A 16,612-nucleotide genomic window follows, 5' to 3' on the forward strand; every position below is an offset into this window, starting at 1 on the left:
CTGGACTAAAGGTTAGAGTGGCTCTAGACCAGGATGGAAAACCATGGTTTGAAGTAGGTTTGCAAATGATGGTTTGCATAAGCATGATTTAAGACAGTTTCCCTGCCTCTCTAGCCTTCCAGTTTGCCAGGTGACAAGCAGATCTAGCTGGTGTCTCTTTCTACATGTCATCTGGGATCAGGGTTTAACTTACAAGCTAAACCGTGGTTTCACTATGCATTTGGGATCTTAACCAGGTCTAAGATGGTTGGTGCTAAGAGGATTAAGCATGATGATTGTATAATGTCTTTTAAAATGTGGATTTTGGTGGAGGTTTTTTTGTCTTTGCAAACGTGAGTGCTGTTACTTTAATGGAAGGTAAGATTAACATTAAGCTGTGATCTGAACATTTTGCTTCATCTGGATATCCATGTTAAAAGGCCCTTTTTGAGTTTTCTGTTTATATTTCTCTCTCTCTCTCTCTCTCTCTCTCTCTCTCTCTCTTCTTTTCCAGAGTTTTAGTGACAAACAGCAGCTTTCAAGATGTTTGGGCCCTCTATAGCTTCTTAACTAATAATGAGGTGGGTTCATTTATCTTCTAAAGTATTTGGTAGGCTTGTAGAAGTAGCTTATGACGAAGAAACTTGAAATTTTATATACACATTGTCCAAGACAGCCTGATTGCTAAGCAACTGTAAAAAATGAGTGTTTATATATCTCTCTTGAAAGGGATACAAAAAAGTGTCCCTCAAAATGGTTAACATGTGTTCACACTAGTTGGAAAGCTAAAGCAGTATAATTTTACCTTATAACAGTAGCTGACACCACCAGCCCATAGATCTCTCTAAGTCAAGCAGACACATATGTGGAGGGAAGATTAGAGTGGAAGACAAGAAAAGTATCCCTTTCTAAGTTAGCATTGATTAACTGGTCATGGCTAGGGTAAAGATCACTGAGTCAAAGCAGTCTCATGAATGAGGTGAACAAAACATTTGTAGGAGAAGACAACATCCATTGTTAGTAGGCTGGCAACTTCTTGGTTGACTAACAAACTACAGCCCTGTATTAGACACAGATAATGCAATTGGGCCACGAACCTCACTGACTCATTTTGTTAGCCTTTAAACCCGGGGTGGGCAACTGTGGGAGCTCTAGGAGCCATTTTTGCCTCCTGTGTAGCCCCCCCCCCCAGCATCCAGAATGTTATGGAGCACCAAAAGGGTCAACATTAGCTTGTTTGCAAGTTAATTTTGATCCTTTTTGCACTCTGAAGGGGCATGGATGCCATTTTAAAAAACAAAACAAAACCCATATTTATTCTGGAGACTTAAAACTGATTTAACGGTCGCTTTCTCATTCCATGGAAACCTGGGAACTGTAGTTTTGTGAGGGGGCAAGCTGTAATATTCTTGCAAAGAATGTGTGCCACCTCTCCAAACATCAGATCCCAGAAGTCTTTGGGGAAGCCATTAGTGTTAAGTGGTATAAAACTAACAGCAGCTTGTTAGTTTTATACCACTTTATTTTGTTTTGCCCTGGGTATATTGAACTGATGGCTGTTCTGTGATACATCTCTCTGCTGACTGTTCTTTTCTGCCTGCTTCAGTAAACTTCCTTCACCAATGGGCTTGTTTCCCTTTCTCTGGCCAATCAGAAGTGACCTTGAATGATACCATACTACTCAGCAAGTGCTCTGTAGGGTCACATTGATGAGCAAGTGTGGGGTGATGGGTCAGCACCTCAAACCCCCTCAAGTCGCAAATTCTTTGCCACAGATGCCACTTTTTCCACACCTATTTTGCCCTGTAGGCTGGCAAGCTCAGGACACCTATGGCTGGATTTGGTCCAGGGGCCTAGGTGCGGACTCTTACCTGAAGAACTGTCAATAAAAAAATGTATCTGAAGCAGGCCTTAGTTCTTTTACCAAGATGAATAATTTCCAGTAAATAATATCAGCAGTTGAGAATTAGGGAGTCTTCCCTCTGTGTTTCAGTGTATTTATTTTCCTTCATAGATAAATAATAGTACAAAATTTAGTGCTGAGGAGCTTTATGACTGCATTTCCCAAGAGGTGTACAGGTAAGTAATTGTAAAAAATCTGCTATTATTGGGCATTATCCGTTCTTGCTTACTTCTTCATTATGTTGAAAAGATGTTCTGTGTGCCAACTTCCCCTTTCCCTTTCAGAGCTGAATCATTTCTGCTGCAAAAACATGGTGATGTTTGCATCTCTTGAGAGGTCTGGGGTCAATCTTCACTTCCCCATGATGTGCATGTGCTCACTGGAATAAATGTTGAAAATCTTATGTGGCACCAGTGCCACGTAAGATCTGCCAGTGATACATAGCATATGTTTAACCTTGCTTTTTATCCTGTCATCAAGCAATTAATTACTGTTACAATATTTGAAAGAGGTTATAATTAAGTAGGGAAGACATTAAATATTCATGCCCCTTATATGTTGCACATAAGTTCCCCAAGATTGTTTCAAAGAGGCAGGCTATTAAGTTGTATTGTCAAACAATCTGATTGCTTTTCAAGTTCAGAATTTACATTGGCATCTCCCAGAAAATACTTGGTAGCTAGTTCTTTCAGTGCAGCTGCTCTGGAACAGAGTAACTTTTGGATATTAAATACAAAAATTGAGAAAACATACCATTGCAGCTTGAGGAAAATGCATATATGAGGGAGGGGGGATACTCTTGCAAACCAAAACCTTAATGCTTCCAGTAGTTACAACTGGGTTACACATTTTTTTCTTCCTATGTGCGTGCGTGCGTGCGTGTGTATGTGTGTGCATACAAAGTATTGGCATAAGGTTTACAGGGGTGTGGGTGCACCACCATAAACTATAAGCCTTAAAAGCTTAAAAAAGCTCTGACAGCATTCTGACATTACAGTCCTAAAGTTGTGGGATTTTCTTGCTTTTTTTAAAAAAAAGCCTGTGTTGCAGCCCTGCACTTTATTCTAAGTATGTTGGGACAGGATGTAGTTGCCCAGTGCTGAGAAAATGGCTTTTTGTACATGCCTACATTTGTACTATTCCCATGAAGTACAATCCCGGATCACTGCAATGTGTTATACGTGAGGCTGCCTTTGAAAACGGTCCGGAAACTTCAGCTAGTCCAAAACTGGGCAGCAAGATTGTTAACAGGGCCTAGCCAATGCAATCACATTATGCCAGTGCTTTTCCAGCTGCACTAGCTGCCAGTCCATTTCCGGGCCCAATTCAGAGTGCTGGTATTAACATTCAAAGACCTTAACAGCTTGGGTCCAGGTTATCTGAAAGATCGCCTCCTCCCATATGTGCTTGCCTCTTCCTAAGATCATCCTCAGGGGTCCTTCTCTGGGAGTCCCCCCTAAAGGAAGTGAGGCGGTTGGTTACCAGGAAGAGGGCCTTTTCTGCTGTGGCACCCCGGCTGTGGAATGAACTCCCTAGAGAGGTTTGCCTGGCACCTACGTTGTACTCCTTCTGGCGCCAGGTGAAGACCTTTTTTATTTTCCCAGTATTTTAAAATTTTAGCTTCCTAGGCTTTTAGTTCTGGAGTTTTAAATCTGTATTTTAAATCTCTGAATTGCTGCTATGTTTTATTCCGGTTGTAATGTTATATTGTGGTTTTAAGCTGTCATATTTTATATTGTTTTATGCTGCGCTTTGTGGTTTTAATTTTTGTGAACCACCCAGAGAGCTTCAGCTATTGGGCGGTATATAAACAAACAAACACACACACATATATATATAAATAAATACATAATACATAAATAATATTCCTATAAAGCAGTAGTGCAGAACGCTATTAGCTGGGGGGCTGAATTGTCCCCCAGATCCTCTGCAGGCTGGATGACGTCAGTGGGTGTGGCCATGCCCACTACCATCCTTGCCCTACTCCTGCCCATTTGAGCTTTTGTTTGTGCTGGGAGATGTATGGAGGAGGGGACTGAGCTGCTTCTCCCAGTGCCATCTGTGTCCCTGACATCCCTGTGAAGCAGCTTGGCTGGTGCCAGGAAAAGAGGCCGCCAAGGACCCCCAGGAGGCTCTGCGGGCTGGATTCCTGGGGTTCAGCACTCATGTTGTATGATATAATTCCATAACTAGAGGTGCTGGTGCTAAATGGGTATGGCTGGAGGCACAGATGGAGCTGTAAGGCAAAGAGCCTCGGGTCTGATCCTGCATGGCTGTTCTTATGTTCTTATTTTTTCAGCAGAAGGCTGACAGAGAAGGTGCCTTCTGGGTCTCCCTCAGGAGAGAGTTCCAGAACCTGGGTGCAGCCTCTCAGAAAACCCTTTCTTGCGTCTCCGTCAACTGCACTTGAGAACATCTCCTGTAGATCTCAATAAGTGGGCAGATTCATATGGTCAGGAGAGGCTCAGCACTTTGAATTGGGCCTCAAAATGAACTAGAATCCCATGCAGCTGTTGCAACAAAGGAGCTGCAAACTGTTAAAGAGGGAAAACTGATAGCACTGGGACAGATTTTACTAAATTATTTATTTTCTCCCCCTTCCCCTCCTCAACCCCAGGGATCGATTATTAATTGGATGCGGCCAGCTAGCTCAACTGGAACATACTATTAAGCAGCGCTATGAATCTGTCTGCTTGGAAATCAAGAACAGGGGATGGCTCTGATTCTGCATTCAGCTGAAGCTTTTGAAGGAAGAATGGTTTTCTTTTCAACTGGGCACAGCAATCCTACAGTTGAGCCCAAGATGGCGACCTTTATACTGGAGCTTAGACGTGTGTAACTAAACAGTCTTCTTTGCTCCCACAGCAGCTGTGTTTGAAGGCCAAACTACACATTACATTATGCCTCATTACAAATGCCTCATTTGGGCTTGCATGTGTGTGTAAATAGCAGCTGCCTGGCAGGGGCAGGGTGATTTAGGATGGGGAGCATGACAAAGGGGCTTTAAAACCTCCCTGAAGCAGCTATTTGGGCCAGTGGCAGCTTTCTCTCCTGATCCAAATAGCATCTTGGGTGGAACAACATTAGTCAGGAGCATGGTTTGGAGGTAAAGAATGGAAACTCATGGCCCTCCAGATGTTTTGGCCTACAAATCCCATCATCCCTCACCATTGGCTGTGCTGGCTAGGGCTGATGGGAGTTTTAGGCCAAGACATCGGGAGGGCCACAAGTTGCCCACCCGTGCTCTAGCTGCAGTTTACCGAAAATAAATAAACACGTGAGGCCAAACTGTGCATATAATGTAATGTGTACGTTCTGAAAATAATAGTTATAGAAAAGAGATTTAGCATAGCAATAATGATGGGTGCTCCACAGAGTTCCTAGCAATATTGTTGTTGCCCACCGATCCTATCATCTGTCTTGACAATCCCCGCCCCCGCCATTGCTTAGGTATGTCTGCAATAATGGGAACACCTTGATGACCTCACCTAACCCATTCCACGCCTGCTCTCCAACACAAGGCACGACCATGCTGCCAAAGAACAGTTTGCATTGCCTCCGTTTTTATGCTGCATGCTCACTAGGTGAGGCAGGAGGAAGGCAATGCCTGTAGCCAGGTGTTTGGATCCCCTGGCAGCCCATGGAAGGGCAGCAATGCAACAGCCTTTTTGCCAGCAAGAGCCACACAGGGATGGAAGGAATGTCATTTCCATCACAGCTCCACAGTCCCATGGTGAGGAGGTATGCACAGAAAACCCATGGGATCCCCAGCTAGAGGTTCAAGTCCCACTGTGGGAATGATGTATCTGGGCGGGAAAGAGGCTTTTTGCACAGGAGAAGAAAAGGAGCTACTTGGACAAGCAGCAATGGAAGATAAAGCAGCAAGGTCGTAAGAAACAAAATGGTGAAGGAGAAATGGGGATTTGAGTCTCAGTCCAGGGAAGTGCAAATGCAGCCTCTGTAAGCCAAAGCCTAACCTGGGGAGGGCTGTGTCTGTCCAGCATTGGTAGAGGCAGTAGGAATCCCCACATAGTAGTACTCTTAACTACACAGCCAGAAGAGGGACGGACAGATAAGCTGATGATAGAGCCTCTGAACTCTGACTCATGGCATATCAGTTTTACCCTGGCCAGGCCATGGCAGCCCTTTAAGACTTGCCATACCTTTAACTCAGTGCACTGCAATTTCTCTATGTTGGTGTAACATGGAACTAACCTGACAACTGTATCCTTGTCCAGGTAGCATAACTCAAGGATACGATTATTACGCTGCTACACTTGCAATCCTATGCATATTTGGAGTAAACTCAATAATTTTGAATAAATGTGCATAGGATTGTGTTGCATGTCATCGTCTGTCCAGGAGAAGCTAGAAGTTTATATTTTTACAAGCATTTCTGGCTGGCTTACAAGAGCAGAGTGCCTGTTTTTGAAGGCCACTCTGTAGGCTTGCCTTGAAATGGTTAATTTATGCAAGTGTAAGAAGCTCTCTTGCTTTTGCATTTTTTTCTGCTATAAAAAGCACAATAAGGCTTCATCTTTTTGCTATTTATTGACTATATCATTACTATTTTATTGTTATTTAACTCTTTTTAAAAAATAAAGGATGTTTCTTTAAAAAACGCTTTATAAAATTAGACAAAAAGATGTCTCTTATAAATAAATGTTCACAAGATCTGTTTAGACATCATATATATATATATATATATATATATATATATATAGCAAATGCATGGAAGAGGAAGCAGGGTCACGCCACTAATACTGACACCTATGTGCCCAGATGTTCCGTGTTAGTGCTAAGGGAGCCTGGGTGTGCAAATGAAGCTTTGTATGCCCAACTGATTTCAATAGAATTAAGCATGTGCCAATTTAAAAATGTTTAACCTTGGCTGGATATCTGCACTAAGGTTTCAGAGTATCCGCTACAGAGAATGTTGCTTCTCCTGTGAATTTGACATTTGACATTTTTGTTCAGTTATTCTGGAGATTCCACGTGACTTTCTTGCCAAACCGTCGTTTCCAGTATTTCCTCAAGTTGTCCCCCTGTCTTTTTTCAGACCTCATTTGTGGCATTTTTCTGAATGAACAGAATTGTAGTACCCGCCTGACCAGTTGTGACTGGCAAAGCACTCTTGATGCACCTGGAGGAAGAATGATTGTGAGGCAGTTATGATGGGGCTGGTGGTGCATTTCCAGGTTCAGTGGATACTGATCTCCCCTTTGTTACTTTTACCCATAGCATTTGGCTTAAAACCCCCCCCAAAACCCTGTAATTTCATTTTTGTGATAAAGGGCTAGTACACAAATAACTTGTGCCTTTTTGATAAAGCAGAATTGCACTCATACAAATAAAATGGATGAATGTGCAAACACTCAGATTACTTTAGCTGCAAGTTGGAAATTATTTAATTACAGGGCCAGTTAGGGCTGGGTGAAAATACTAAAAGGCGGAAGGGCTGATTCATAATACCTGTGACTGATAGGGGCCAGTAGCCAGGAGAAGTAAATGCTGGAGAGACCTTCCCTGATGGAAGGCTGCAATCCTAAACACAATTTCTAGTGAATAAGTCCCACTTAACTGAATGGGACTTCAGTCAAAGTTTGGGGATCTTGCCTGTGAGGATGGTTATCATGGGATTTTGTGGGGAATATAGTGCTAGATTGAATGCCCTGTGGAACTACCATTTTACAATGCATGGAAGCAAACATGGAGAAGCATTTTATTTATTTATGGAATAATGAATTTCATCCTATTTTCCTGTGCTGGTCACATAGTTACACTCCCCAGTTTGGCTGAATGTTGAAGACTGAAGGAGAAAAATTAACTTTTAAAAAGTTAAATGGGGGTGGGGGAGCTCTGGGAAAGAAATGCAATGTGACAAAAATAGTTATTTGATATATGTCTTTAAAAGCCCAGCTAATAACTTCAAATTTCTGCTGATGGGATGTAAGTTGGCTGTGATTGACCAGGAAAGAGATCTTCATGTTGTGGTGGATAGTTCATTATATGGCTGCTATGAAAAAGGCAAATTCCATGTTGGGGATCATTAGGAAAGGAATCTAAAATAAAACTGCGAATATCAATGCCTTTATATAAATTTATAGTCCAACCACCCTTGGAGTACTTTATACAGTAGAGCTGAAAAAGGTACAGAAAAGGAAAACAAAAATTATTAGGGGGCTGTAGCAACTCCCCTATGAAAAAGCGAATAAGCAGGGGGGACATGATAGCGGTGTATAAAATTATGCATGATTTGGAGAAAGAGGATAGATGTTTTTCTCCCTCATAGTATTAAAACCCAATCTCATCCCATGAAGCTAAAAAGTGGAAGGTTCAGGAGAGAGGAAAGGATATACTTCACACAGCCCAAGGTTAACTACACATCCAAGATGTAGTGATGATGTTAACTTGGCTGGTTTTAAAAGGGGAGTAAACAATTCATGGAGGATACGGTTATCAATGGCCACTAGTCATGATGGCTATATATGACCTCCAGTATCAGGCAGTAACCCTTTCAATATCACTTGCTAAGGACCACGAGTGGGAGGGAGCTGTTGCACCCATGTCCTGTTTCTGGTTGTCCACTGTGGTAACAGAATGCTGAATTAGATAGGGCTTCACTCTGATGCAGCATGGCTCTTAAGTTCTCATGACCATATTCTCATTGTACCTGAAAATGATATTTCTAGCCACTGCTTTATAACTGCTACCTGAATAGCAGCAGGGTCAAGCATTGTATTATATTCATTTGTACTGAAATAGATTTTGAAATTATTTGATATCTTTAAAATTATTTGTAAAATCTTAACTCGAGGTATTCTTTCAGTAAAGTGCAGTTTTCTGCAGAGCTAATGGTCTTATCTTTGTTACCTATATAACAGTACATTCATCAACTATACCACTGGAATCGAATACATTTCCTAATGCCAGTTTACGTTATTAAGCTAGACATCTGGGCAACACAAATCTCGATCTACCATGTCCACGCTTGCAAACATCTCATTATACAAGAGTGGAGACTGAAAAGCATGCTACCGGGACTGCGGCAATTTACCATGGAGGGGTGTTTAGCTTCCTTCACTCAACTGCATCTGCCAGGCCACTTACACATGGAGCTCTTATTCAAATTGCTGAACCAGTGGTAGAGCCCCACACATGTGGAAAATGCTCTGAAATAATGTGCTGGTAAATCTCGGCTGCCTCTAGACAGAGCCCAAAAGTGAGACATTTCTGTCGGCAGGACTTGTCAATACACACTGCAGACCAAAAAAAAGGTTTCCATTCTGTATGTTAAACTTTGGTGTAGAAGCCTTTATATAGATTGGAAAACTGGGATGCTTCCGAGAGTCTCTTGCTGGTGCTTCCTTGCTCAACTCCATGGTGTGTTGGTAGTATTCCCTACATGGCAGTTGGAAGCAGACAGTATGAAAGACTGAAGGCTGTGTTTAGGAACCACTCCCTTCTCTCAGTGTCCAGTTACTGCAGTGCTTCTTACCTTGTAAACTAATGCTACCTTTCTAGCTCTACTCCAGGCTTCCCCAACCTGGCACCCTACAGATATGTTGGACTACAACTCCCATCATCATGGCTGGGGATGATGGGAGTTATGGTCCAACACATTTAGAGGATGCCAGGTTGGGGAAGGCTGCTGTACTCTACTTCCCTCCTCTGCTATATAAAATGCAAGGATATCACATTAACATTGAACAAGTTTCTATTTCATTTTTAATGTTAATGTAGGTATATAGAAGCAGTAAGTATTTGAATCGGGCATGGGTATGTATAAAATAAGAACGGAATTCTCCTAGTGCTAGTCCTTATGTAGCCAAAATGGCACCATTCACGCACAAGGAGATACCCCCAGCCTTGGGGGGGGGGGCCCTCCAGATTCGCACAATTAAAAAGAAAAAAACCTAGAAAAAGACCCCAAAATGAGGACTGAGCACAGTGTGTCCATAAAATGCTGACTCCTGAGAGTAAAAACACCAGAAAATGTGTAGGGAGAATGGACTGGAGTATCCTGGAAGATGGCATGGCTAGCTGACCAACTGGAACCCTAAAACATGAACACTCCACACTGCAACCTTTTGTTGGGCCCCCACTTTTTATATATATACACAGCCAACTCCAAGTGCCAATCTTTTTTTAAAGTTTTAAACACTTTATTGTAAATCTTTGAATGTACAAAAACAGGAAGTAGCTTACACATTATAGTTCTCATTTTTCTGTTACAGATTTCACCAGTAAAACAACTACAACAGAACAATTAAAACACAGCAGTAGAGTAGACTTGGAGTATCCATGAGAAACAAATCGGGGATTACATTTTCCAGATTTGTGCATAAATGGCAGGTGATGTACGCCTGTTTTCTGATATGTTCATGAAAGAAATAAAAGCGTGCCAAATCATGTAAACTGCATCTGGGCTTGTTTGTTCTTTTAGAAGTCTTAAGTTGGCATGTTAGCTTCTCAGCAACAGCTATGTGCCAAACTTCTTGCTACCAAACTTCAGTTGAAATTACAGTATTATTTTTCCATTGTCATGCGGAAACTGATCTTGCTGCCGTCAGTAGGAACAACTTTAGGTCCTTATGCTGTATTGCTTTACACTCTTCCTCAAAAAAGCCCAACAAGGCTATTTTTGGATCTTTGGGAATTGCCAAAATTTCTTTAAAGATGTTTTCCCAAAAGGTCTCTGCTAAGGAGCACAACTACCACATGTGGTAGTAGGTACCTCTACAGCCACACCCTCGCTGGCATTCTGGTGGATGTGTGCCCGCCATTCGTGAACGTTTTAGTGGTGTAATATACCATCTATGGATTAATGTAAGTGTGTGGAGACTAATTGTAATGGTTTCCGGTTCCACACTGACACCCATTTTTCCTCTGAGATTTGCTCACTGATGTCTTCTTCCCAAATGGTTTTAAGGCCTTCAAGATTGCTCGTTGTGTAGTCAGTTAAAATCCTATAATTATCCTGACACTAATCTTTTAGGATTATCCTGTGCTCTAATAATAATATCTTCAAAGGGGGTGAGCCTAGTCTTTTATGCATTTGTTCGCTAAAAAGTAAGCAACCCGGTATAGTTGTAGCCAAATTACTGGGAATTCCTGTAACTTATCTTTCAGTTGATCTATGCTCAGTGGCTGCTTATTTACATAAATGTTAGCTGTGCGACATAAGCCTTTTGCTTCCCAATGTTTGAAACGGGCCATTTTATCTAGGCTACAGAAGGAGGGGTGGTCTAGGAGTGGTAGTAGCGGGGACATACAAGGCATCATTTTTGTACACCATCATTTGCACACAAGTAGGGAACACTTCAAGAACGGATTGGTCAGGCACTTGACTTCCTTACTATTTGTTTATTACATTTATAGCCTGCCTTTCCTCCAAGGAGTGCAAGGCGTCATACATGATTTCCTCTCAATTTTATCCTCACAACAACCCTGTGAGATAGGTTAGGCTGAGAGTCAGTGACTTATTAAGAGCATTTGGGAGAAAGGGGAGATTTCTCCATGAAAAATCACTGGTGGTGCTTAGTTCCTTTTGGGCCCAAGGGTGAACTGGAGCTCCCTGGATGAGTATAATCATTTGCTTTAACTGGAATGCCTCATAGCATTTACAAATATTAGGGACCCCCAGTCCACCTTGTTTTACATTTTTGTATTGTACACCTTACCTGAGCCTTGCTCGCTTTCCCTTATGTAGGAAGGTGTCAAATATTTTCTGTCAGCCACATAATCCCTTATCAGAAATGTCTAGCAGCAGCACATGGAACAAGAAAGAAAGGTTTGGGAGCACGGTCATCTTTAGTGCGGTATGCAGCCCAACCAGGATAGATTTTATTTTCCCCACCTTTCAAGGTCAAGTTTAATCTGGGACAGGACTGGGCCAAAGTTAAGCTGCTTTAGTTTGAATAGGGTCTTGTAGAAAGTCACACCCAATTATCTAAATGATTTGTAGCTTAGAGCAAACCCTGATAGGGCTGGGATTTGTTGCTGAACTGGATGGATATTAAAGCAAAGTAGCTCCAATTTAGTATAATTTTGAATCCCACCACCTCCCCGTACTCTTGTCATTCTTTCTGGACCAGTGGGATTGATGTAAAGGGATCAGTAAGAAACAGGGCAACATCATCTCCAAACATACTGAGAAGATGGTGGGAGCTGTTCACCTCTGCCCCTTTTCTGGAGGGCAAATAAAGGCAGTGAGAGGAGGCACCGCTGCTTAGTTCCTTGATGAAGCCTTATGGGCAGTGCATCTTGCATACTGACCCTGATAGTTGCATTATAAGATTGATATAAGACCCATATGGCATTTATAAACCCATGCCCCTTTTGCATTTTGTTGAGCAAGCATTTTAAGAACGGCCATTCTATGAGATCCAGAGCTTTGCAGGCATCCACTGTCAGGACCACAAGCTTTCTCTTGGAGGGTTTGCTAAGGGGGCCTATAAGACCATCGAATCCAACCCCCTGCTCAATGCAGGAATAACATTAAGAAGCCATTGGATTGGGTCACCTGTCTGCCTGGCATGAAGCCTGCTTGGTTTGGAGTGATGTATTTGGTTATGGAGCCATTGATGCTAGTTGCCAGGATGGATGTAAAAAGCTTCATGTAACTATAATATGGGAGTCTCCATATTTTAGGGGTGGGAGCACCAGCTGGGATGCCATTAAAGAGGGTTACTAAGTCAGTCACCAGCTCTTCTTTAAATTTTCATAGAAGTCACTGGTAAAGCCATCTGGGCCCAGAGCTTTGTTATTTTTGAGGTTTGGGGCTTCTCTGCACCAGCAATTTATTGCACACTCATGATTGGCCACTCATGGAAGTTTGCGGGTCCATTACACAACACTGTCAACATCCAGGGCTCCTCCTGTGCTTTTCCAGGTTTCTCCTACTGTAAAAAACACTGTACTAAACCAAGTCTTAAAAAAAAAATGTGTAGAATCGGTAGCATGTAATGCCATTGTAGCAGTACATTTCAGCCACTAGATGGTGCTGTCTAAAGGAAAACATAGGAAAAGTGCCAAAACAGTAGGTTTCAATTCAAACCACGTGGTTACACATGTCCGCCTGTGTAACGGAGACACTCATAATCCCACAAAGAATCTGGGAGCGGAAAGCCCAGGTAAAGCAGCGGGATTTTTCATTAATGTAGCGAAGCTGTTGCTATCGCTTGCAGTATTTCCTCCTCAGTAATGCCTTCATTTATTCTGTGTTCTTCATTTAGTGGCTGTAACCCCACTTTGTCTAGGTATTTTCAATTCTTTCCCTCTGATGTGTAGAAAGTTTTGTAGAATTTAGCGAAATCTTCACAAATCTCTTTGCTGGAATTTTCTATGCTTCCTTTCTCATTTTGAAGTGCTCTGATTCTGTTCCTAGCTCCTCTTTTCTTCAGGGCATTTGCTAGAAGTTTTGAATGTTTAATCCCAAATGTTGTTGCAAAAGCAGGAATTGGGTAACAATTTTATGTGCTTCTAATGCTTCCAGCTCTTTTTGATTTCTTGGACAATCCCTGTACACACTAGTGGCGCCTCTCTCTCTTTTTACCAAGGTGTTCTAATTTGGCCACCTCTGCTTCTAGTTGCTTATGCCTGTCTTCATTAGTTCTCTTAAAGGCTGCTGTCTGGTTTATACAGGACCCACAGATTACTGCCTTCATGGCATCCCAGATTGTGGCTTGTGTTAGATCCCCTGGCCTATTCAGCTGGAAGTATTGTTGCATATCTTCCCACATCTTGCCAGTAGCATCTTGCCTTATTAAAATGAGTGGGGTAAGCATCCATGCATACGTGGTAGGCTGTTGTCCATAGGTATTATGATTATGGCAGGGCTGTGGTCTGAGACTCTTAAGCTCCCAGTCACTGAGTCTGTTACGGAACCACATAGGCTCCTGGAAAGAGGGATGAATTCAATACATGTGTGGGTATGGCGTCATGGAAGGAAGTATGCATAGCCCTTTCTGTGGAGTTTTGATCCCTCCAGGTGTCTAGCAATTCATAAAGCTGTATTAGATAATCTAATTCCACTTTGGTTGTACTCCAAGTTGGTTTGTTCCCACACCTGTCCGAATTTCTATCCCTGATGCAGGTGAAGTCTCCACATATTATTACCTCACCAGCCTTAAGGGTCTCATGGTGTTTAAGGGTAGTCTCCAGGAATGACCGCTGGCCTGCATTTGGAGCATACATTTCTGATTGTGAAAGTGCTGTCACCATCTTGATAAACAAAAATCTGCTGACCGCCCTGGCTTCCTCAGTTCCTTTGCATTGAAAGGCCAACATATTTGACAGTATGATTACGACCTCTGTGGACTTATACCTGGGACCACAAATTGCTGCCCAAACCACCAACGAGGCACTAATCTGCCCCCTTATTTTGTTTTGTGGGCTTCTTGTAGGAGTTATTTCAGGTTTTTCTTTTTGGATGAAATTTGAGGCTCACCTTTTTACCGACTACCCAGGCCTTTTACATTTAGGGTTAGCATTTTAAGCTCCCCTGTGGTATATAGCCACTGTATAAGTTTTATCAGTCCCACTAGCTGGGCTGTGGTTGCAATATGTATCCACATCGACTGCTGTTCTGAACTGCATAACAAATAACAAAAAGGTAACATCAAAACACTCTGCCAGCATATGGAGGGGATTCCAATTAGGTTTCCTGCCCAGTTGTTTGCCTTTGCTTGGTGTAAGCTGGGGCAATCATGAAACATGTAACAACTAGGTTTCACCAAATTGCTAATATTTAAAAGTGTTACTTTCAGTTTTTAAATAGCCGTTTTTAAATTTTATAAAAATTTTATAAACCTGACATGCATTTGCATTGATAATACCTCTGCATGTGCATCAGTCTCTCTAAGCTTACCACCACAAGCATCTTAGTGCACATAAGCATGACTTGAGATCTCTAGTTGGTGTGCGGTCGGTCAAGGTCTCGTCTGTACCTTCAATCTCCCACTGTTTTCCGCAATGGTAGGTCGTCAAGGGTCCTCTCTGTTTGATCTGTTAATATCCACTTCTTCCAATTGACCAAGCCTGAGAGTAGGTCTCCTTTCCCAGACTGTTGGGGGTGAGTTCAGTGAGTAGCCTGCCTGCTTGCAATTTTCCAGACTGGATTGTGTTAGGCAGCAATTTTCCTTCCTCATCATCCCGGATGTCCTCATCTGGTGGACCCCGTAGCTGTAGTGACGTAAACATGGCTTTTGCCTCACAAGCCTTTATCAGCCAAGTTTGTGCTGCCATCACAGTTGACCACTAGGCAAAAGGGGAAGCCCCAGGGATATGCGAGTTTATCTGTGAAGGGCTAGAATGATTCTCTTTTGAAGGGTCTCCGCACTCAGGTCTTGAAAAATCACAACAGGCCTGCCTTTAAAGGTGAGAGACCCAGACATGTGGAATACCTGCATCAACACCTCTTTGACTGTGGAACATGGAAAGCAAGCTACAATGTCTCTACGCCTAGAGCCGTCAGAAGGCATTGGGCCTATGGCGTGATGGGCCTTTTCGATATCTGCTGCCAAAAGCTGAAGGATTGGGATGCTGTCAGCCAGCGCAGCAGAAATTCTTACATTATTCCCCCCCTCTAACGCCAGAACGCCACAAATATGAATATTCTGACATCTACTTGTGTTTCCAAAACCTCAAGTTTCTGATGCCTATCTTGTGTGGCCTGTGTAAGTTTCTGTAATTTGCTCTGGAGTTCTTCATATGCTGTTGCAGTATTAGGGAATTGAGCAATATCATCAATTTTCTCAATTGGCTTACGGATGGATGCCAGCTCCTGTGCCATGTCTTCCCTGTGTTCCTGAAGGGTTGTTGTAATCTCCGATACTAAATCTGCTACCATATCCCCTCTGTAATGCCTTATCAGAACCAGTGGCCATTTTGTCTCCTTTCCTGTTCAAGGCCTGTAATGGAGTTGTGGGATTACGGGGCTCAAAGTAGATGTTAGGGTCACACTCTTTAGCTAGGTGGGTGCCTTGAAACATTCCCAATCCCCCTGGGGGAGGGGGGGTTAGAGTTTACATGGATTGGATCTTTGCTGCTTTGACAGCTGCATAGTGCAGCAAGGAGCAAACAGGCTAAGCAGCCACTACCTTACGTGTCTCCTCAAGTGCTAATCTTTATCTAGCCAAAACACCACCATCCACACATTAACAGGGGAAGTATCAGCAGACAAGAGGGAGCCCCAAGGTTTTGTAGTCATACAAAAGCCAAGGTGGGGAATCCGGGGGCAGGGGGAGATATGGAAAACCAGGAGAAATACAATGGAGTGGCTGGAACCCTGAACAGAGGCACGCCATATTGTAACCTTTTGTGTATGCTCCACTTGCATAGGCAGGTTGTAGGGAAAGCAAGCAAACTTCTTAAGGGGACTGCAGAACAATGGTGTATTGACTAGGTGGAAGAAAAACTCATGGGAAAGTGGGAGGGGGGAGAGAGAAGGCCATCACTGTGAACCCAGAATATTGACGTACAGCACTGAGTGCCTTCCAAAGAGGTAACATAGAAACCATTCAAATCCAAGAGAAAAAGTGGTTACAGCATGGCATTAGGGAGAGCTGTGAGCTAAGGAGGAAGGCATTGACACAAACATCTATATTTTGCATTTAGGTCAGGGACATTCTACGCTTTCAGCTCTTTATGAGTGCCATATCCCAAAGGCTTAGGACATCCAACATAAATATTCCCACAGTGCAAGCACCCCATTCTGGAACAGTGAGG

The 16,612-nt window shown here is 42.7% G+C and overlaps 1 protein-coding gene across 9 annotated transcripts in view; it reads left to right on the forward strand.

The window, feature by feature from the left end:
- Positions 1-10,304, forward strand: part of SWT1 (SWT1 RNA endoribonuclease homolog) — a 60,223-nt gene extending 49,919 nt beyond the window's left edge. For 3 of the 9 annotated variants that reach the window (XM_084851373.1, XM_084851372.1, XM_084851374.1), the window contains exons 16-19: positions 494-560; positions 1,994-2,058; positions 3,305-3,461; positions 4,500-4,648. In XM_084851373.1, the coding sequence (XP_084707499.1) occupies positions 494-560; positions 1,994-2,058; positions 3,305-3,461; positions 4,500-4,553 (343 nt within the window). In that variant the 3' untranslated portion in view covers positions 4,554-4,648. Of the gene's footprint in view, positions 1-493; positions 561-1,993; positions 2,059-3,304; positions 3,462-4,499; positions 6,497-10,119 lie in introns of those variants that run through there. The other 6 variants (XM_084851377.1, XM_084851378.1, XM_084851376.1 and 3 more) reach the window with 4 other exon arrangements.
- Positions 10,305-16,612: the final 6,308 nt, after the last annotated feature.

The sequence above is a fragment of the Heloderma suspectum genome, chromosome 4 (genome assembly GCF_057233095.1).
Source record: "Heloderma suspectum isolate Gila_16-S chromosome 4, 16-S_ref, whole genome shotgun sequence".
NCBI classification, from domain to species: domain Eukaryota; kingdom Metazoa; phylum Chordata; class Lepidosauria; order Squamata; family Helodermatidae; genus Heloderma; species Heloderma suspectum.